The sequence below is a fragment of the Hemibagrus wyckioides genome, linkage group LG18, assembly GCF_019097595.1.
Source record: "Hemibagrus wyckioides isolate EC202008001 linkage group LG18, SWU_Hwy_1.0, whole genome shotgun sequence".
Taxonomy (NCBI): Eukaryota; Metazoa; Chordata; class Actinopteri; order Siluriformes; family Bagridae; genus Hemibagrus; species Hemibagrus wyckioides.
Window position 1 is genome coordinate 14,455,300 of NC_080727.1, and position 23,541 is coordinate 14,478,840.

At 39.4% G+C, this 23,541-nt stretch overlaps 1 protein-coding gene across 1 annotated transcript; it reads right to left on the reverse strand.

Moving 5' to 3' along the window:
• Positions 1–658: 658 nt before the first annotated feature.
• lmbrd2b (LMBR1 domain containing 2b) lies at positions 659–23,297 on the reverse strand. Its single transcript, XM_058415725.1, has 18 exons — positions 23,095–23,297; positions 20,413–20,631; positions 19,740–19,840; positions 17,747–17,845; positions 15,660–15,827; positions 15,360–15,570; positions 14,673–14,747; positions 12,456–12,569; positions 12,003–12,186; positions 11,715–11,896; positions 10,865–10,998; positions 10,334–10,439; positions 9,932–10,029; positions 9,624–9,727; positions 9,406–9,452; positions 8,504–8,621; positions 8,280–8,403; positions 659–3,230 (listed from the first exon to the last, which is right to left on the reverse strand). Exons 2-18 carry the CDS (start codon positions 20,584–20,586, stop codon positions 3,167–3,169), a joined length of 2,103 nt encoding a protein of 700 aa, XP_058271708.1. The 5' UTR covers positions 20,587–20,631; positions 23,095–23,297; the 3' UTR covers positions 659–3,166.
• Between the last annotated feature and the right edge of the window lie 244 nt (positions 23,298–23,541).

Sequence of the window (23,541 nt, forward strand, 5' to 3'; positions counted from 1 at the left end):
CGTATGGATTTTGGTATGGATTTATGGTTTTACTGCAGAAAATCTCAGTTCCAATGTGATTTGTCGTACTGTCGCACCCACAACTCACTTGTCAACAAATAGTGTGAGCACTGTCCCACAGTGTCCTAAACCACATTTCTGTAGACCTGCCTGTGATTTGACACAAACATTTGGGGTGAGAGTTTTCTATTACATGTTAGCCAAAACAGTGGCTTTGGGGTTTTCCAGTCTAGTGCAAAACTCAGCATGTGTAAAGCCAATCACTTGTTGAAGGAGAAAATTGACTGAATCTGTATTTTCACTGAACTGTTCCTTTAAGTAGCAAAAAGAGAAAGAAATACCCAGTAAATGTGAAACCAGTATTTCATTAGTATTTTTTTTACACATGAATTTACATACACATTGAAAGAAAAGTTGCCCAGAGTCCTTGCTGAAACATTCAACAATAACATTCAACAATAAAGATGAATATTTACAATGAATTGAATTTAATTGATGAAATTGAGGTAATATTCATGCTTGCGCATGACTTCTATAATCTTCTGTAACCACATGCTGACCCATCAACTGATTACGCCTCGGAGGGAAAACAAAAACACACAAGTGGAGAATTAAATCAGCTTTACACGTCACTGAAAATGATGCTACTGATCATTAATTAATATGTATCATGTATTATCAAAAAAGAATAAGCCACAGTAGTCTTGCATTCAGGATGGCAGTGCAGTGATGTATGGCGGGTCAAATAATCCTTCATTTTGTCATTCTTAAAAAATAAGGTCACTTTATCACTGTTCTGATGAAACAAGCAAGATACAGTATGTCAATCAACTTCAAAATCATATACACAAAAACTGTGACAAACACTGACATTAAATACCATCATTATTCACTCATTAAACAATATAATGTCTTTCCCATTTTAACTGATAACAGAAATATATATATATATATATATATATATATATATATATATATATACATATACATACACACACACACACACACACACAGTAGTGAGTGTGTGGTTCTCCTTTCAACTCTGCACCTGGCAAAGTTAATTTGAGAGTTTCGCTCAGCCCCACAAGCCCATCTGCACTGTGCACAAAAATAAATACACTCATATTTACTGAGGAAGGCATTTAAAGAGAATAAATATTAGATTTCATTTCTCTACTGTATGTGCAGGTGTAGCGGCATATGAAGGCTGGAAACCGACCTTTTACATGGACAGAATATTACATTAAAACATACTTCACTATGTATAATTGTGTACTTCCTTCAATATAAATCTCAGCCTCTTTTCATGTGAGATGATTCAAATAATTATTCCAGTTTATTTCTTGCTTCCAATCCAACAAATCTCACCTAAGCATTTGAGAACACTGTATATATTATTATTTTATAATATGTCAAAATGTACACCTGGAACTAATTGCAGATCATCTATGATGTGAAACTGGTGAATTCACCTAAATAAAGTCATTGCAGACCCAAAATGGGTTAAATACAGTAAACTGTTCATTTTCACTATTCACTTCCCAGGACCATCTGTTCACCAGCCATCATTCATCATATGACAGCTGTAAAATGTTTAACGTCATGCAGAAACATGTCAAGAGCTTCAGTTCACACACCAGATCAAACATGGGAATGGAGAAAAATGCCATGTCGCTGACCGTGGAATAATTGTTACTGACATTGGAGCTGACAGGAAGATTACAGTAATATAAATAAGCATTTTTCCAACCATGAAGTGTTCAATTTGTGTAAGCCTGTGATAAAATGCTACAACACCTCTAGATATAATCAAGTTGCATCATGCCTGGGGTGACCTAATGCTTGGGTCATTCAGGTTTATACAGCTTAAAAATAGCTTCTCTGTATGCAAAGAGAAGAAAAATCCATGCAGCTTTTTGATATTTTAGAGAAAGGTTTTAAATGACCTTGCTGACTCGGAAAGTGTGTAACACCTATATCATCGCCAATCCCAACTCTGAGAGGTTCATAAATTATATGTAGCTCATGATTAAATTAAGTCTGTAGTGCTGTGGGTAATTTTTCCCCTCCTCAATTTCTCTCCAGTGTGGTCATCTGCACATTCCCACCCACTAGCTCCCCTTGTAATAGCCACAACATCCACCTCCCTGGGAGGGTTAAGGCTAGCAACATGTTTCCTCAGAGACACACAAAGCCCACCACAACATTCTGAACTGCAGCTCATGCTAAACCCTTCTCCTCTGCAGTGATGAGCTAGCAGACACCATGACTGATAAGCGCTACTCTGATTAACAAGGAAGAGAGATTAACACCATCTCCATCATTCAGAGAGCTGATAGCTGCAGATTTGAACTTGTGAACTCCTGACAAATGCTTTTTTTTTTCTGAAGCCCGTGTTGTAGGTATTTTAACCAAATCTTTTTAGATTTAGGAACTATGGAGCAACTATGAGCACAAATACAGTAATGCCACTACTATATATATATATATATATATAGAAAGAGAGAGAGAGAGAGAGAGAGAGAGAGAATGATAGGATGTTTTACTAATGTAAAAAAATCTGGATCTGCCCTTGGTGGCAAAAACAATGAAAACTGATTTCTGTGGCTGTTTTATACAAAGCTATATACAGACAACTAGGTAACAAGCTGAGCTAACTAGTAACATAAATCGCAAAGTAAAGCAATAATCAAATGTGACATCTGAATTATTTCATTGCTCCTGTTTACTTATATATAAACACCTTGTTCTGGTGATTTTTGCTTGTCTGAAAAGCTCAGATCGCAATGCCTTCTGGGTAAGTTCCTTCTCCTTAAGTATGATAATAATAATAATAATAATAATAATAATAATAATAATAATAATAATAATAATGATAAATAAGTAAGTAATAGAATGGACGGACCATTAACATTCATCCAAGGGAAAAGAGTTAGGAAGCTGAGGAGGGAGCATAGAAACAGTATCGGAACAGGGTTTTTAGTAGATACATGCTCTCCATTTAAGGATATAACATGAGGACCCATTACTGTTGTGCATTCTCAGCATTATGTAACATTCTACATTCATGAAGGACACAAAGCCCAATAATGTCTCCTTACGCCATGTTAGATTGAGCAGAAGATAATTCCAGCTTCCTTTCTGCTCTTCTCCTGTTAAAACGTGTTCACACATCGTCAAAGATTCTGCTCTGTGAGGAGGACATAGAGAGATACCGTCCTCCTGCATGCCTATAGGTGTGAGAGAGAGAGAGAGAAAGAGAGAGAGAGAGAGAAAATCAGAAAGTCAGCACATTAGCATTTATCTAAACAAATATCTAAGATGTTCCAGCATCGCAATACAGCTCTGAGTAAACAGCTGCATGTGTGAAAATACCCCCAACCTCATCTTTAAATCCATGACATACACTGCAGCGCTGCTGAATTCTCGAACCTGATTGGAGATATTAAAGCCACTATGAAAGTAGTTATATTAATAACCTTGTTCTAATCAATTACTTTTTCTTTTTTTATAGTAAGAACATGTACAGAGATTTGTATTATGGACTCGATTTTACAAAAGGTTCATCCTAAACTTGCATTCTGACACCATTCTACTCCATTTTCTAGTATAAAGTGCGCACTGAAAGTTCCAACAACAGGACGTACGTCAAGTACCTAGATGATGCACTTATTCAACTGAAAAGCGTGGAATGTTGGACACTGTGCACACAATGGTTGCAGCTTTGTTTACAAAGCGTAAGAGGGGTGGGGCTACATGGATGACAAAAAATATTCGAGACAGCCGAGGACACCTTACAAGACATCTACAAGACACATGTCATCTGGGATACAGCTAGAAACAAGTGGATAGTTGTTTATATGTAGAAGTTTTCTTTGAAGAAATGTTTTATTTTAACATTTAATATCTCCAGTGTCAGTGCCAGTGTTAATGTCAGTGTCAATTGTAGTGTCAGTGTCAGTACCAGTGTCAATTGTAGTGTCAGTGTCAGTACCAGTGTCAATTGTAATGTCAGTGTCTGTGTTAGTGTCAGTGTCTGTGTTAGTGTCAGTGTTTATGACAGTGTCAATACCAGTGTCAGTGTCAATGTTAGTGTTGGTGTTAATGTCAGTGTCAGTGCTTGTGTCAGTGTTAGTGTCAGTGCCATTGTCAGTGCTTGTGTCAGTGTCAATGGTAGTGTCAGTGCTTGTGTCAGTGTCAGTGCTAGTGTTAGTGTCAGTACTTGTGTCAGTGTCAATGGTAGTGTCAGTGCCAGTGTCAGTGTCTGTGTCAGTACCAGTGTCAATTGTAGTGTCAGTGTCAGTACCAGTGTCAATTGTAATGTCAGTGTCTGTGTTAGTGTCAGTGTCTGTGTTAGTGTCAGTGTTTATGACAGTGTCAATACCAGTGTCAGTGTCAATGTTAGTGTTGGTGTTAATGTCAGTGTCAGTGCTTGTGTCAGTGTTAGTGTCAGTGCCATTGTCAGTGCTTGTGTCAGTGTCAATGGTAGTGTCAGTGCTTGTGTCAGTGTCAGTGCTAGTGTTAGTGTCAGTACTTGTGTCAGTGTCAATGGTAGTGTCAGTGCCAGTGTCAGTGACAGTGCTAGTGTCATTGTCAGTGCTCGTGCCATTGTCAGTGTTAGTGTCATTGTCAGTGTCAATGGTAGTGTCAGTGTTAATGTCAGTGTCAGTGCTAGTGTTAGTGTCAGTGCTCGTGTCAGTGACAGTGTTCGTGTCAGTGAGTGTTCGTGTCAGTGACAGTGTTCGTGTCAGTGAGTGTTCGTGTCAGTGTTAGTGCCATTGTCAGTGTTAATGGTAGTGTCAGTGCCATTGTCAGTGTTAATGGTAGTGTCAGTGCCAGTGTCAGTGTCAGTGCCAGTGTCAGTGTTAATGGTAGTGTCAGTGCCAGTGTCAGTGTTAATGGTAGTGTCACTGTCAGTGCCAGTGTCAGTGTTAATGGTAGTGTCACTGTCAGTGCCAGTGTCAGTGTTAATGGTAGTGTCAGTGCCAGTGTCAGTGTTAATGGTAGTGTCAGTGTCAGTGCCATTGTCAGTGTTAATGGTAGTGTCAGTGCCAGTGTCAGTGTTAATGGTAGTGTCAGTGCCAGTGTCAGTGTTAATGGTAGTGTCAGTGCCAGTGTCAGTGTTAATGGTAGTGTCACTGTCAGTGCCAGTGTCAGTGTTAATGGTAGTGTCAGTGCCAGTGTCAGTGTTAATGGTAGTGTCAGTGCCAGTGTCAGTGTTAATGGTAGTGTCACTGTCAGTGCCAGTGTCAGTGTTAATGGTAGTGTCAGTGCCAGTGTTAATGGTAGTGTCAGTGTTAGTGCCATTGTCAGTGTTAATGGTAGTGTCAGTGCCAGTGTCAGTGTTAATGGTAGTGTCAGTGTCAGTGCCATTGTCAGTGTTAATGGTAGTGTCAGTGCCAGTGTCAGTGTTAATGGTAGTGTCAGTGTTAGTGCCATTGTCAGTGTTAATGGTAGTGTCAGTGTCAGTGTTAATGGTAGTGTCAGTGCCAGTGTCAGTGTTAATGGTGGTGTCAGTGCCAGTGTCAGTGTTAATGGTAGTGTCAGTGTTAGTGCCATTGTCAGTGTTAATGGTAGTGTCAGTGTCAGTGTTAATGGTAGTGTCAGTGCCAGTGTCAGTGTTAATGGTGGTGTCAGTGTCAGTGTTAATGGTGGTGTCAGTGCCAGTGTCAGTGTTAATGGTAGTGTCAGTGTTAGTGCCATTGTCAGTGTTAATGGTAGTGTCAGTGTTAATGGTAGTGTCAGTGTTAGTGCCATTGTCAGTGTTAATGGTAGTGTCAGTGTCAGTGTTAATGGTAGTGTCAGTGCCAGTGTCAGTGTTAATGGTAGTGTCAGTGTTAGTGCCATTGTCAGTGTTAATGGTAGTGTCAGTGCCAGTGTCAGTGTTAATGGTAGTGTCAGTGTCAGTGTTAATGGTAGTGTCAGTGTTAGTGCCATTGTCAGTGTTAATGGTAGTGTCAGTGTCAATGGTAGTGTCAGTGCCAGTGCCAGTGTTAATGGTAGTGTCAACGTCAGTGCCAGTGTCAGTGTTAATGGTAGTGTCAGTGTTAGTGCCATTGTCAGTGTTAATGGTAGTGTCAGTGTCAGTGTTAATGGTAGTGTCAGTGCCAGTGTTAATGGTAGTGTCAGTGCCAGTGTCAGTGTTAATGGTAGTGTCAGTGTTAGTGCCATTGTCAGTGTTAATGGTAGTGTCAGTGTTAATGGTAGTGTCAGTGTTAGTGCCATTGTCAGTGTTAATGGTAGTGTCAGTGTCAGTGTTAATGGTAGTGTTAATGGTAGTGTCAGTGCCAGTGTCAGTGTTAATGGTAGTGTCAGTGCCAGTGCCATTGTCAGTGTTAATGGTAGTGTCAGTGCCAGTGTCAGTGTTAATGGTAGTGTCAGTGTTAGTGCCATTGTCAGTGTTAATGGTAGTGTCAGTGTCAGTGTTAATGGTAGTGTCAGTGCCAGTGTTAATGGTAGTGTCAGTGTTAGTGCCATTGTCAGTGTTAATGGTAGTGTCAGTGTTAGTGCCATTGTCAGTGTTAATGGTAGTGTCAGTGTCAGTGTTAATGGTGGTGTCAGTGTTAGTGCCATTGTCAGTGTTAATGGTAGTGTCAGTGTTAGTGCCATTGTCAGTGTTAATGGTAGTGTCAGTGTCAGTGTTAATGGTAGTGTCAGTGTCAGTGTTAATGGTAGTGTCAGTGTCAGTGTTAATGGTAGTGTCAGTGTCAGTGTTAATGGTAGTGTCAGTGTCAGTGTTAATGGTAGTGTCAGTGTCAGTGCCAGTGTTAATGGTAGTGTCAGTGTCAGTGTTAATGGTAGTGTCAGTGTCAGTGTTAATGGTAGTGTCAGTGTCAGTGTCAGTGTTAATGGTAGTGTCAGTGCCAGTGTTAATGGTAGTGTCAGTGTCAGTGTTAATGGTAGTGTCAGTGCCAGTGTTAATGGTAGTGTCAGTGCCAGTGTCAGTGTTAATGGTAGTGTCAGTGCCAGTGTTAATGGTAGTGTCAGTGTCAGTGTTAATGGTAGTGTCAGTGTCAGTGTTAATGGTAGTGTCAGTGTCAGTGTTAATGGTAGTGTCAGTGCCAGTGTCAGTGTTAATGGTAGTGTCAGTGCCAGTGTCAGTGTTAATGGTAGTGTCAACGTCAGTGCTAGTGTCAGTGGTAGTGTCAACGTCAGTGCCAGTATTAGTGCCAGTGTTAGTGCCAGGGAATAACTGTTTAAAGCTCTTACAGCTCTTTCACAGACATCCCACAACATTAAATGCAACAACTAACAGATAAAAGTATGACATGCTGATATAAAAATAATTAATAAAAAAATTGTAATCATTGGTAATGGCTGTGATATGAGAGGAATCAAGCACAGTTTGGACACGCTGTTATTGCAAAATCATACAAATGATTTAAAAAAAAGATTTTCAGAGCTTGTGTGTGGCTGCAAGTAGACTATTACAGACTACTATAGTAAACTAAGTAGTATATTGCTATAAATGTATTCCAAACTGACATGCCTGCATTTAATAATCACACTTTAATTACACTTAATAAAATGTTGGGTACTTTATTGTGAAACCCGCAACTGACCCGCACTGTTTGTAGCTTGGTGTTGAACTTTCAGATACAACTGACCGGTGGCTCTGCCCCTTCCACTATATCAGGGCTTCTCAAAATGATTTGCAGCCTTTTCTCAGCTGATTATCAGGATAGATTTATTATATGAACACAACCCAACAGTTCAAATATTTCTGATATTTACACTGACATTAGGACCAAGTTGACATTTTGTTTTTAAAATGTTGGGCTTTGGATTAAATCCCCTTAACTCCCCCAAACGTGAAGAAAGCTTGTAAGTTAGTCTGATATCTACAGTTTCATCTCTCTTAATCATAGAATAATACTAAAAAAACAGTGATGTTCTAAAGACACCATTACTTCCATTCTGGGATAGCAGATAGTTGCACATGATTGAATCATGATGATTAAATTAACTCTGTAGCACTGTGGGTATTTTTCCCTCCTTATTTTCTCTCCAGTGTGGTCATCTGCACGTTCCCACCCACTATCTCTCTCCATAACAGCCATAACATCCACCACCCGGGGAGGTCAAGGCTGGCAGCGTGCTTCCTCTGAGACACACAAAGCCAACCACAACATTCCGAACTGCTGCTCATGCTGAACCCTTGGAGGAAAGTTCTACCCTCTCCTTTGCAGTGATGAGCTAACAGACACCATGACTGATAAGAGCTGTCGGTAGATGAGTGAAAGTTGACCAGTGAATGAAATGTGATCTGAAAACTGAACCTGTTGGAGTCTAGCGGGTCGTCAGAGACCGTTTCTGCATTGAAGTCCAGAGGCTCTGCATCCTGCAGGAGCTCTATGCGGTCTCTCTCAGAGCGAGTGCCTCCACCGCGAGAGTATTTAGCCTCTGTGGAAGAGCGAGAGGGAATAAACAGGATGTTACAAAAGCCAAGTCAGCAAACGCCGTCGCAGAACAGAGACAAATGTGGTCAGGGTTTGAAACTCACGTTTGTTTGAGCTGGAGTTGAGTGTGTCAGCGTAATTGGTTTCCTTCATTTCAGAGGCAGAGGCCCTGTTTCTCGCTCCTGTTTCTTCTCTCTGATGGCTGTAGCGCTCACGCCACTCCTGTCAAAGAGGAACACCAACATATCTGAATCAACATCAATAGTGAATCAAAAACCTCTAGGCTGTACAAATGAATCAACGTGAATAACACTGGCTTTCAGAATTAATAAAGCATGACTACAACATTGTTGACATCATTTGTTTGCTGAACCGAGAAAAAAAGGTGGATGCTCCTATCATCTCTTCATTTTCTTTTGACGTTAATAAAGAAGAAAAATGCAGCTTATTACAGAAAAACCACAGAAAGCTTCCTGTGGCTGAAAAATGTACCGAATGTTACAAAGCACTGGAGACTATGGAAATAAATGTAAAAAAAAAAATACAGAAAACTTCATTATATTAGACTAATAGACATTTTTCTTTGTTAAGCAACAAAGGCTTATTAGGCTTAGATATGCAGCATCTATACAGTCCATGTCCCTGAACAAGCACATTAATATATCAATATATAATATAAACCTGTGATCTGAATTACAGCTAGATATACTGTATGGATTGTATGTACTTAGTTATTTATTTATCGATTAATTCTCCATATTCAAAATTTAGGTAAGACTTTATTTATTTAAAAAATAATAAGAAAAGAAAAGAATAATTAAATAGCTTTAAAAAAGTGTAATGACAATATTTTGATTCCAATAATTTCAATAGTAATCAAAATAATTAAGCAATTATGATGATCAGTTTAGCTTATCTTGTTTAAATATCTTGGCTTCATTTCTGCTTAAATTGCTGTGAATGGTTGTTATAGAAAACAGTTTAAAAGGTCAGAAAATAAACTCACTCTTCTTCTGTTCTCCCCGTCCTCTATCCTTTGCCGTTTTCTTCTCTCTGAGGAAAAAAAACCCCAAAAATATTTAGAGCCTTATTTATAATGCAAAAAAAGTATTTTGTTCTTATATATATATATATATATATATATAATTCATATGCTTATAGATTGCTGATTTAATACCCTTAACTCTAAACATAGCATACCCCCATCCCTACAAATGCACTCACCTCTACGCAGCAACTCCCTGCCCTCATCGATAAGGTCAGAGGTCATCTCATTATCCCCCATAAACTGCTGGAAGCCCAGGAGGTTCAGACAGCGGGTCCCAAGGCTAATGTGTATACCAAGGTGAATATCAGGTAAATGGGTAATCCATATATTAGGTAATCCATATATTAATATGTTTTTAATCAATGTGGTTGCTTCTATAGTTATGCGTCAATGGGTGTATTTTATTCTGCCTGAAGCTCATGTCTCATTATTAAACAATTTTTCTCCACATGTTTGGTTCTGGTGGAATATTTAAATGACAGACCTGAAGTAAGTGGCAATGCAGAGGATGACTATCAGCATGGGATAGTAGATATAAAATCCGTTGGCTATAAAGGACAGGACACGCATCGACCCCATGATCTGCAAAGGTCATGATCCAGATGAGAGTGTAAGACAAATAAAACACAACAGCGTGTGCTGTTAAGAAAATATTCAGCACCTGAGATATTATAAATGATCACATTATATCCATTAATAGTTATATTTAATATTGCTGTCATTATTGATTATCACAATAGTTTGGTGACAATCAATATATGCTTATATTGTGCTAATTATTTTTAGATCTCACCAAACTCTAATGCAATCTAATTTCTGCGTATTGTTTATTGTACATGCAAAGCGAGGAGCAGTAAAAGATGCATACGGCTGCTGTGAGACTTACTGAAGTGTAGGCTGTCTGCTCTTTCGCCTGGTGAGAGATAGCAGAGTCCATGTGGATCAGGCCGAGGAAGTTCAGGCAAAGGGGTGGAGTCAAACGGCAAAAAAGCCTAAAGAACAATAACAGTTGACAAGGTTGCTTATTCAGTTTAATTCGTAGACTACTGTCGCTTACACATATCCTTGTAGCTACCCATTTAGCAAGTAGTAGACTGCCAACACTAAGTTTAATGTACAAAGAGAACTGACCTTCAGACATGTGAAGGTGGAATTTTACGTTATAAAAATGTAGTTCAATTTGATTAATATACCGTATATATTCATTCACAGAGGTCCTAATTTATGAAACTGCTCATAGTTTAATGGTATTTCTAAGCCAAATGATAGATTTTAAGATGAGTATGTTATTATTCAGACATCAGATATGAAACATGGCTAGAGAACTACATGTAAATATGAAAAAACATTCATTAACATAAATGTAATTTCTATGTAATATAAACACTTCCTTTTATACTCTTCTCTGTGTACCTACATGCCACTGAACTGCAGGCTGTAGGCGTCTGTCTGGTGGTGTGAGGCCAGGTAGTAGTAGTTGAAAACACGGATGCGAAACACAGTGGAGTACACGCAAGTGCACAGGAAGAAGATTGTGATGAAACATGCCATCTAGAGGACAAATCAGAAATATTAGTGCTACAGGTGTACATCGCCATCCATAAGTATTGGAATGTCAATTCAGTTTTTGCTACACTCTGAAAACATTTGGGTCTGAGCTCGAAAGATGAATATGAGACGACAGTTCAGAACTTTTATTTGCTTAGAGTACAGATTGTTTTGTCTGATCCTACCCAATTTTTCAATTTATCAGGGATATTGGACTGCTAAATGTTGTTGCCTAGGTGTGCCCTGTTTGACTGATTGCTTAAACTTAAAATTGATAGCTTTGCATGTCTTGGTTTGAGCCCTGGGTTTCACTGGTAAAGACAGCAGGGGTTAAAAAGGATAAACCAACATGAAGACCAGAAGAGCTAAGGGAGAAAAGGAAGCCATGTTAACAGGTCAGCCAAAGTCTTTTTGTCAGAGCTGTGAAGAAAAACCCCAAAACAATAGTCAAAGGCATCACTAACCACCTTCACAGCGAAGGGCTCACAAGCCACCATTTGAAGAAGACTTTATCACTTGGGGTACAGATGCCTTGCAAAATAGGGTGGAGCTACACCTAAATGCCATTTAGCCAATGACAATGACAAATCTATTGTTTAACGATTCCCATGTATTAATTCACACGCCAGTATACTTATGCATAAATGTGTTCATAGCTTAACAGTCGTCTCAGTGTACAATTTATTTTGTCATTACACACAGAGCTGGGTTTGGCTTACCTCGATGTACAGGTAGTTGTAATCTCGTTCTGCGAGCTGGATGAACACAGCGAAGAGAGAGAGGACAGGGCGAGTGCTGAAGAAGGTGCACTCAGACCAGACCACAGCCATGGAGAAGAGAGACAGGACAACAGCCAACGCACGATAAAACCATTGCTTCAGGAAACATTCCCAATACCACTCTAATCAGATAAAAACAAGCACACAAAACAGAGGGTATGATTCATATGGCTGATGTGCATGTACTGGTTTATCAGTTTATTTATAGATGTCCCATACTCTACTGACCTACAGTAGGTGTGTAGATGTAGCGGGTTAACCAACTTGCAGGTTCTGTTGGTGCAAAGCTGTGGATGAACTGGTGAGAAGAGCTGGTCTCGTTTTTCGCCACGTCTTCCAGGTGAAAGGCTTGATCGAGAAGAATCTGCCACTGTACCTGTGTACGATTGTGTCTCTGCACAGCATAAATCACCTGATAGAAAGAAGTACACGAAGAAGTATAGTCACTTTGGCTATATTTTTGCCTATCAATAATGTTAAGTAAAATCTACATTTTGAATAATTATTATTCATTCTTTTTCTATAACGCTTCACAGGGTGGGGAGGAACCTGGACCCTCCCCAACATCACAGCGTCTCACAAATATATCAACATGCTCTGCATAATAATGCTCTGAAATGTGCAGAATAAAGGAACATTTCTGAATGAAAACCCAAGAACAGATATTTTTATTCTTCATACCTGCTTGTGAAGCTTCACCAAACTCCTTTCACTGGGATACGTGTTCTGTTTATCATCGAAATCTTCATAGTCGTCCATATTCCTGCCCATCTTCTCCTGATATTCAACAGGGCACTGAAGGAAATACAGTTACAGCATTTAATCAGTCTGCATGTGATTATATTACGTTATGATCAGGACAATACTTCCTTTTTTTTTTTTTTTTTTTGCCCTAAGGCACAGGTCCCTAAATTGTTTCCGCTTAGAGAAAGCCTGAATAAATAGAGTATGTTGTTTTCGTTGTACCATGCATTTTTGTTTAAGTTTAAAAAAAGCATTTATTTCTTCTTAAACTGCAAGAACGCGCTGCAAATAAATGACATTTTAGCACGTGAAAATATCTCGCATATAGTTACATTCATCTAGTATTTCCTATTGTATGATTACAGCATTCACAAATACATCAAATCTAAGATTATTACAACTACTTCTAAATATTTTTTTACTCATTTCAAGTTTGAAATAGAACATTTAAAGCTGGACATGTGTAAATTCACCTAGAAACAGAGAGAATAATCTTCTATTTGATTTATAACAACCTCATAATATTACATACACATATTAAACATATTTTCCAATATTCAGGATATTTTCATCTTAACCTAAAATGGTATTTTGCAGTGCGTTATACAGAGGAATAGAGCATGGCTCATTTATTTCTGTAATTTGTTGTGCTGAATGAGTGAACACAGCTTGCAAATATCTATAATTACGCATGTGTTATATGGGTTAGCAGTGGAAACTAGGGATGCAACAATACAGTTAACCCACGGGTTCAATACGTACCGCGGATTTTACCCACGGTTTTTGGTTCGGTTTGGATGGCTTGGAAAATTAAAGGTTTTTTTCCATTATACTTTGTTTAGGTGACAGGAACAGTAAGTATGTTAAGCAGAAAAAAACTGGTTTTAGTTGCAATTCTCGTTATTTTACTTTAATGCAAAAATCAACTAACACAATGAAAGTGGACTGAAAATAGTGAGATATAAAAATTAGAGCTTGTATGACTTTATTACAGGAGACGGGTTTGGACGGCGCTCTTTATTCCCAATCCGCTCTGTAATGACCAGTCACTGTGAGATAACTCTCTGTAATGACCAGTCACTGTGAGATAACTCTCTGTAATGACCAGTCACTGTGAGATAACTCTCTGTAATGACCAGTCACTGTGAGATAACTCTCTGTAATGACCAGTCACTGTGAGATAACTCTCTGTAATGACCAGTCACTGTGAGATAACTCTCTGTAATGACCAGTCACTGTGAGATAACACTCTGTTTTAACTCTCTCACAGTGATATCGCGGGGTGATGGAGCTGTAGATGTGTGGTCATGTTGGAAGTATTTCCATGTCCGTATCTAACTCGTGTGTAGAAACACAGTCATTTTTTGTTTACCGTTTTTGTTTCATCAGCATCATGGTCAACAACAAATGGACAACAACAAAAACCCAGACCACAGATCTGAATCACGGCGCTGCTTCCTCGTGTTTCTGTCTCACTTCACCACTCTCCAGGGTTAGAGTGAAATCTGACACCAGCATCACAAGCATGGTCACCGCCCCTAACTTTAGCGCTCACTGATTGGATATTTACTCGCGGGGCGGCGCGTCTGTCTCAGCACGTAGACATACAGTGCAGGCAAACATACACAGGAGGTACAGAGAGTAACAGAGCGCATGAAGGGGGGAAAAAAAAATACAAAATTTTATTTATTTATTTATTTTTTTAAACGCATGGTTATTATTGTTTTAAAGAAAAAAAACGAAAAACCACGGTTCACATATGCGTATTGAACCGTGGAGGTCGTACCGAACGGTTCAATATTATATTGAGTATTGTGGCATCCCTATTGGAAACGATTACACAGTTTGCTAATTCAGTGAGAATTTCTTTTCACATGCTCAGCACCAGTGCAAAAATGCTTCAGTTTTACCCAAAATGAAATGGGAAGCTATAATTATCTCTGTGGCACAAAATGTTTGGCCAGTTTATGATTGACAGGAGGAGTAATTAATGCAATTCATGTTTTCTCCTTGCATCACTAATTGGCACAATAATGGGTGAATAATGAATTTCCTCTCATTTTAAGTTAGTCAGTGCTATCAGCTTAGTTAATGTTTTGCCATGATATCTACAAATACTGTTCACATTGTTTCCTGTGAGTACGCAAGTCTTACCTTTCTAAGGATGGTATCAACATACTTCCTGAAGGGATGGTTATACTTAATAGACTCATTCACCTTCCTCACCTCCTGTATTACACAGAAAATAAAGGTTTAGATTAACATTTTGTCATAAACATAAACATAGTAATTACACAATCATGGTGCTAATAAAGTCACAGTTGTTTCATTATGTGTGTGGCCTGAGAAAACTATCAGAAGCCCAATAAAACCAGCCAGTAGCAAATGATCTTTTGGATGCCTGTGTCATTGCCAGGATGCAGTCCTCTGATGATCGGGTCAAAGAGTCAAGTCAATACTTGTTTTCAAAATTTCACAAGTGGAGTTACAGCATGTTCAATCATGAATGGCTTTTAAACGTCGATGAACTTTGAAAGAAATTCACACAACTGCTTTGGCGGTGTTGATCTCTGAAGGGCTGATCCCTCATAGTGCAGCACAAAACACTGAAAATGGAGGAGTCGCTTATTTTAGCATTGTGTTAAGGCTATGACTGGTGAGGGACAAGAGGAATAAAGCACTTCGAGACATACTTTTATAGGAAAATGAAAACCTTCATAAAACCTCACCCATCACTGATTGCTTTTCTGTAACAACACACTCCTAAGTGTTTTATTCCATACTTCAGAGACATCAGGAAATCTATGTAATTTTCAGGTTGCAGTGTCTTGTGCTGCTCACCTCCATGACATCCTCCAGGTTCTCCTCTGCATCTGCTTTCTCTGTCATCAGCTTAGCCGCTTTGAAATAAGTCTTAATGAGAAGGTGTCCTTGTTTAGACGCTTCCCAGTAAGAGCGTGGGATTTCCACCAGGCCGTAGCCCATCAGCAGCACCAACAGGAACAGACCCCACGTGTTGGCTGCTGTGATTCCGATCGTCTGCAGCTCGTACCTGGTTAAAAAGGCGAGGTCGGGTTCTGTCCTAAACTGCAGTCCTAAAAGGCCAGTGTGAATGCTACATGGTTGCTGAGGTGATCTTACCAGGACAGACTCCACTGAGGATGTACAGCTACGTAGATGAGCAGGGAGCCGAATATAAACAGGTAGGTGCCGTAGTAGATGGCGTTCTCGATGAGAGCGGTCTTTATTTTGCCTGTGATGGAGAAGCCTCCTGAGCGGGCATACGACTGCATGAAGGGCAGAAGAAGCCTGGAAAAAAACACACACACACACACAAGTATTTGCTTAGGATGCATAAACATGCAACAGTTTACTTCTTAAATAAATCAACTGATAAACATAAATGCAACCTAATAATCATTAAATCAATCATATAATAAAATAAAAAATTGTGATCTTGAATTATTTCACAATGCCTGTGTAGTGTAAATGTGTGTATTGTGACCAGTGACAACAGTCACTGAATGCATGTAGCTGAACAGTCGAGTTCTTGAAGTTAATAAGACTTGCAGCTTGTCGAGAAAGCACAACCTTTACAGCTTTAAGCACCAACACTAATGTCTCCTCCAAAACATGTTAAAAAAACATCTCCTTGCAGAAAACCACCACATTCACAGTTATGCATGAATTTTAATCTGTTTGTTTGGAGCATCTGCCATACCAGTCGCTGTGAATGATCAGTTACTATAGAAACTGTAATATATGAATGACTGCATTAATATAAACCTGTGATTTGTTTATTATAGAAAATAAACAAAGAATTTTAAAAAATAATGGTCAAAGTATCATGAGAATACAGAGGCATTCATATATATATATATATATATATATATATATATATATATATATATATATATATATATATATATATATATATATATATATAAATACATCAATCAGGCATAACATTATGCCTAATATTGAGTTGGTCCCCCCTTTTTTGCTGCTAAAACAGCCCTGACCCATCAAGGCATGGACTCCACTAGATCCCTAAAGGCGTGCTGTGGTATCTGGCACCAAGTTGCGAGGTGGGGCCTTCATGGATCAGACTTGTCTGTCCAGCACATCCCACAGATGATCGATTGGATTAAGATCTGGGGAATTTGGAGGCCAAGTCAACACCTCAAACTTGTTGTTGTGCTCATCAAACCATTCCTGAACCAATTTTGCCTTGTGGCACAGTGTATTATCCTGCTGAAAGAGGACACAGCCATCAGGGAATACCATTTCCATGAAAGGTTGTACATGGTCTGTAACAATGCTTAGGTAGGTGGTACATGTCAAAGTAACATCCACATAGATGGGAGAACCCAAGGTTTCCCAGCAGAAAATTGCACAAAGCATGACACTGCCTCCTCCGGCTTGCCTTCTTCCCATAGTGCATCCTGGTGCCATGTGTTCCCCAGGTAAGTGACGCACACACACCCATCCATCCATGTGATGTAAAAGAAAACGTGATTCATCAGACCAGGCCACTTTCTTCCATTGCTCTGTGGTCCAGTTCTGAAGCTCACATGCCCATTGTTGGTGCTTTTGGCGGTGCACAAGGCTCAGCATGGACACCCTGACTGGTCTGCGGCTATGCAGCCCCATACACAATAGACTGTGATGCAGCCTTCGCTCCCCATGTGCATCAGTGAGCCTTGGTTGCCCATGACCCTGTCGCCGGTTCACCACTGTTCCTTCCTTGGACCACTTTTGATAGATACTGACCCCTACAGACCGGGAACAGACCATTTACTTGCTGCCTAATATAGAGAACAGTTTCCATTGGAACGACTGCTTATTTACTTAGTCATTTTCCAGGCACTAATAACAGATTCTTAAGCTCTTGACCTGACATTGTGTGCAGTGTGTCTGATATACCGGGGGTCTAATAAGGCATGACAACGTTGCTATTAGTACAGCAAATGATCAACCAAACAGGAGCAATACAAAACAATTATTCAACACCTTCTTATCAATCAGATTCGAGAATTCAGCAATGCTGTAATATAATACAAACACATATACAACAAACGAGCATTGGCTAGGACCTAACGCATGTCTGCTGACTATAAGCTAACTCAGATTGTAGTCTAAATGTGAAAAATGATTGTGAAAGTGTGGAAAAGTATTTTCAAATAGACACAAGGTTAGTTATTTAGGGATTTGTGTTGCCATCTCACCATGTAAGACATTGTGAGGTCCAGTACACAACCCTCCAGAAGACAGGCATGATCCCATCGGGAATGTAGCTCCATGGCTTGTGACACACTGCTGCAATGCTGAGAAATAAACACAAAACAGTGAACATCATGTGACCAGCATCACCACATGAGAATATGTAGCTGCATCTCCATTTAAAGGTTTATGAGGAAGAAAAGATTATGAAGCTCAAAGTGCTTCACCTGTATATAGAAAGAAACAAGCAGCGTAATGATTTATTCATCTTTAGTAAGCATTCGTTTATCTTCAGTAAGCCCCAGTCAGCCAGAGTTACAGTGATGTCTGATCTTTGCTTTTGACAAAAACAAAAAATAATTCAATTTGTTTGGACACAAAATGTCCTCTATGACCATGATTTTGTTTATATCTATTGGGGCTGAGCAATATGACAATATAATAACATGATAAATGATATCATAATATAGTTTTCAGAAACACTGGGTCTCATTTATCCAAAGAATGTAAATGTTTGCATACGCCAAATGAGGTTTCAGAAATGCTGATTTGTATACATGTCTGTCTGATGATAAATCATCTGGAATTCCAAGCTGATGTGAGTTTAGTGACAAGACACAACTGAAATGATGAGCGAAAGGCAAAACAATACTTTCTACTAGGTGGAAATCGAGGTTATTTTGACTCGCGTCTATACCAATAAAAACTTGTGTTGGTTCTGCTTTTGCTGCCAAAACAGCCCTGAACATGTCATGCACTGTGTATTCTGACACCTTTCTATCCGAACCAGCATCAACTTCTTCAGCAGTTTAAGCAATGGTAGCTCGTCTGTTGGATCGGATCACACGGGCCAGCCTTCACTCCCCACGTGTAACAATGAGCCTTGGCGGTCCATGACCCTGTCGCCGGTAGATACTGATAGATACTGACCACTGCAGACCGGGAACACCCCACAAGAGCTGCAGTTTTGGAGATGCTCTGATCCAGTTATCTAGCCATCACAATTTGGCCCTTCGGCAAACTCGCTCAAATCCTTACACTTGCCTATTTTTCCTGCTTCTAACACATCAACTTTGAGGACAAAATGTTCACTTGCTGCCTAATATATCCCACCCACTAAGAGGTGACATGATGAGGAGATAATCAGTGTTATTCACTTCACCTCTCAGTGCTCATAATGTTATGCCTCATCAGTGTATATAAGGTAATATTTAACAGCGTTACATGGTAATTGCACAAAAGGTGAGTCAGATCTGAAAAGGAAATGATTCATAAAATCTCTCCAACGTACCCAGCCGATGGTGAACATCAAGCACATCACTCGGAGAAACTGCTATGTACAATTTTTAAGTCAAAGAAGGTCTCGGCAACTTTCAGGCCAAAACCCCTCCCATGCAATTTTAGCACAATAGGAACACTGCAGCTTGACACATACCAGATCGGTTACTTAGCACTGGCTCAAATAAAGTGTTGCACAACATAAAGTAGATGAAAGGACAAACAGAACTGACTTACACCCAGCCTGTGTGTTTCCCCCTGTTATGCAGCAACATTCTTAATGTCAGATCTTAAATTGTTGCATCTCATCTTTATCAAAAAATCTGATTTTACACTTCAGCCTAGAATATTTTTTGTGTGTGTTCTATTTGGATTTTCAGACAATGACCACATAATATTGATGCTTGATGTGTAAAATCAAAGGAAAGATATTTCTATTTCTAAAGGATAGTTTCAGTCAACTGAAATAATTAAATATTGCACAAAAAATAATAACAATAAAAACATATAATGTTAATATCATATAATAATAATAATAATAATAATAATAATAATAATAATAATTATTATTATTATTATTATTATTATTATTATTATTACTATTATTATTATTGCTGTTGTTGTTTTTATTGTTATTATTTTTTGTGCAATATTTAATTATTTCAGATGATCGAAACTTAATTAAAAGAGGCTGATGTGTCACAGATTACACAATCTCACCTAATAGTAGGTGCCATGGTTGCATTTCTTGTCGTCTGGTTGGCGATCTGAGGTCCAGGAGTAGGAGCCTGGTGGCTGCTCACACACTGTCTATAGATTGTCTGAAATACAAAATAAATAAAATACATTTATTTTAGTGTGCTTGTATGGCAAGGAACGAAAAACAATGAAGTTAACAGAAAAATAGTAATCAATCAGCAGGGACACGTCTACTGTCTGTTGTCTCTCACTGTTTTTTTCTGGTGCTATGAGGCTTACGTATGGAACAAGTTAGGAAACATAATTTACCACCAGATTAGCATTGTGCAAAGTGCGGTTCTAAAGCCACTGATATATATCCAAGAACAAATCTACTTGATGCAAAAGAACCACAGCTGAAACAAATGCAGAGTTAGCCGAGCCGCTGTGTTGCCAGGTCCACGGTTTAACTGCAGACTAAAGTTGTCTCTAATATATATTAAACGTTCTTGTTCAAACTAATGAATTTATTTAAACCCAAATCCTATACCAAACTCACTCTAAAGTCCATCCATTGGTTCATATTTATCATTTTTTTATGTGTTAAAGCGTGTGGTATATAAACAAGCAGATTTACAAACGTGTGTGTCTCAGTTAATTAAAGTACCTTTAATACCATTAGTCGTACATGTTTAACCTGGTGGTCTGAACTAACCGTGCTGACGTCCAGAGGGAGGATGAAGACGATGAGGAAGCACAGGTACCAGGCGAGCAGCGTGCTGAACAGGACCATGCGCTGCTGCTTCTTAAAGTCTCCATACCGATGCAGAAGGAAAAGAGCCAGAAAAAAGACCACCACGATCTCGATGCCCAGCGCTGCCCCGCTCATTCTGCTCCTCTAACCCCGTGCAGCAAAGCCACCTGGGAAATCAGGCTGGTGAGAAGAACAGGTATAAAAATTAGCTTTAAACGTAAAACATGATCATGTTTACCGTGCGACTTCCACGAACTCATTACAACTTTCCACTGAGCGTCGGTCTCAAACAAAAGCCGGTGTGCCGATTGTGTTCTCTGAAAGACTCTTTTGTTTTTCTTCAGCAGAGCACGACAGAAGGAGTGCAATCAGCGTGTCCTAGATCTGAAGCGAGGGCATAGCCGTTTAAAAGGGAATGAGAAAAGCGCCACTAGAATCTGTATTTCGAATGTACACACCTGTCATTTTTATTCTTTGAGTTGAATTTGTAAGTAAAGTTTAGAACAAATACAAATAGAAATTCTTGGCCTGAATCTGTGTGCAAGGTTGTATAAAAATCTATATATTTTTTTGGTCGCACATCCATTTTATATTAAGGATCATTTTTTAATCATTTTCAAAACACTACATCATTGGCTGGCATGGTGCAGAGTAAACGTGTGTTTCATTGCTTCCTCATATGAATTTCCCCCTGAATTTAAAGAATATGAAACGGACTGTGGTGCCGAAATCTTAAATTTTCACAAATGATTACGATAAATCTGAAAACAAACTGGAGTGCACAGTGGCTTAGTGATTAGCATGTTCGTCACACACCAAAGAGTATGGGGGGGATTGATTTCTTCTTTCACACTGTTTGCGTAGAGTTTTCTCCAGGTACTCCAGGTTAACCCAAATCAAAGATATGTGTTGTAGGCTGATAGGCATCTCGAAATTGTCTGTAGTGTGTGAATGTGTGTGTGTAATTTCTCTCTGCAATGGATTGGCACCATGTCCAGGTTGTGCCCTGCCTAGTGCCCCGAGTCCCCTGGAATAGTCTCCAAGCTTTCTATAGCCCCACAGAAAATGGATGGATGGATGAATTTGAAATTATTCACACTATGGATTATAATTTTCTCTCAAAACAATTTCATGGAATATCATTTCACTTTGATGATCGAATTCAATGTCAAAAGTTTGGGATCGTTTGGGATCACTTGCATATTTCAGCTTGATTTCTGCTACGGAGAAAGACTCCATCACCTAATCCATCTTGTGGGAGATGCTCGAGGAAGCATGGGGTGAAATCTCATCAGATTATCTGGAGAAATTGACAGCTAGAATGTCCAGGCTGTAACTGCTGCAAAAGGTGGTGTTTTTGATGAAGGCAAAGACTGAAGAATACATTCATCATTTCCATCAAAATCATTATCATCTGACAGCATGTCAGTATGTCCTGTTCTTTTCTATGTTTTCTATTCAGACTAATTTTGTGTGTGTTTCCTTGGAAAACAATAGAATTTTTGAGTGATTTCAAACTTGAGTTTGTAGTGTACACTGCCCAGCCAAAAAAAAAAGTCACACACTTTAATATTTCATTGGCCCGCCTTTAGCTTTGATTACGGCACACATTCGCCGTGGCATCGTTTCCATAAGCTTTTGCTTAAATGTCACAACATTTGACATACATTAATTTTTTGCCAAGATCTTGTATTGATGATGGGAGAGTAGGACCGCTGTGCAAAGTCCTCTCCACCACATCCCAAAGATTCTCAATGGGGTTAAGGTCTGGACTCTGTGGTGGCAAATCCATGTGTTAAAATCTCATGCTCCCTGAACCACTCTTTCACAATTTGATGAATCCCGGCATTGTCATCTTGGAATATGCCCGTGCCATCAGGAAAGAAAGGGAAAAAATCCATTGATGGTATAACCTGGTCATTCAGTATATTCAGGTAGTCAGCTGACCTCATTCTTTGGGCACATAACATTGCTGAACTTAGACCTGACCAACTGCAGCAACCCCAGATCATAGCACTGCCTCACAGTGCACAATTTATCTAGTGTCTAAACATCCACCCCGCTTTATTCCTAATCTGCTGGAGCCTATCCCAGCGCACATGGGGCACAATGGGTACACCCTGGACAGGTCACCAGTCCATCACAAGGCCACATATAGACAGACAACCACACACACTCACAGGCAAGTTAGAATTACAACCAATCAACCTAATGTACATGTTTTTGGACTGTGGGAGAAAACCAGCATACCTGGAGTAAACATGCAAACTCCACAAAGAAAGAACCTGGGATTCGAACCCAGGACCATCTTGCTGTGAGACAGCAGTATTAACCACTAAGCCACTGTGCTGCCCTAGGGGCTAAACAATAGCTGTAAAAGAATAGATAAAAAAAACAGAGCCTCAAGACACCATCATTATAGCACACTAATGACATCTCTTTGCATAACATTTAAATGTAGATCTGTTACTGCAACCTGTCATGGCTCCGTCCCAAACCGCGTCCTACTCCCTACACTAGTGTACTGAAACACACACACCAGGAAGTGCACTATGTCATCGATTCCAGTCGTTTTTAGACGCGTCCATCATTATCGTGTTTTGCTAGCTGTACATTAGGAAGTGAGATTCAGATTGTTCCTACCTGAGCTGGGATGAGATAAACGGTGTGGAAAAGCGCTGATGTCTGCTTCTACTGCTGACTGATTAATGACATAGACGAACTCTTTTTCCAAAAGAAAGCTTTTTGAACTAAAGTCATTGTGATTTTTTCGACAAAATCTCAAACGTCATCCAGGCAGCGACCCGTATCCCGAGCAGCTGCTGTCGGCTATGGCTACGTCATACGTCACGACGTACGGCAGGGCGTCAGGATAACGCAAGCCCCGCCCACAGCCTCTACACAGTACTCTACACACACCCACATTATGTTCCAGCTGGAGAGGAGTGTGAAAATGTACACGCATGCGCACTGTCTAGTAAGATTATCTACATTGAAATTGTTGGTAAATGAAAATGCGAATAGAATTTAAACGTTCGCTGTTCATTTAGGAATAGTAAATCAACAGTTTTAAATAGTTTTGACACATGT

Bases quoted from the DNA above. Each gene is read 5' to 3' on its own strand.
- lmbrd2b (XM_058415725.1), bottom strand. From the start codon at position 20,586: ATGAGCGGGGCAGCGCTGGGCATCGAGATCGTGGTGGTCTTTTTTCTG. The intron at 14,748-15,359 runs GTGAGCAGCACA...TGTGTAATACAG, and splicing joins ACCTGGAGGATGTCATGGAG to GAGGTGAGGAAGGTGAATGA. The intron at 8,404-8,503 runs GTGAGTTTCAAA...GCTCTTCCACAG, and splicing joins CAACTCCAGCTCAAACAAAC to AGGCTAAATACTCTCGCGGT.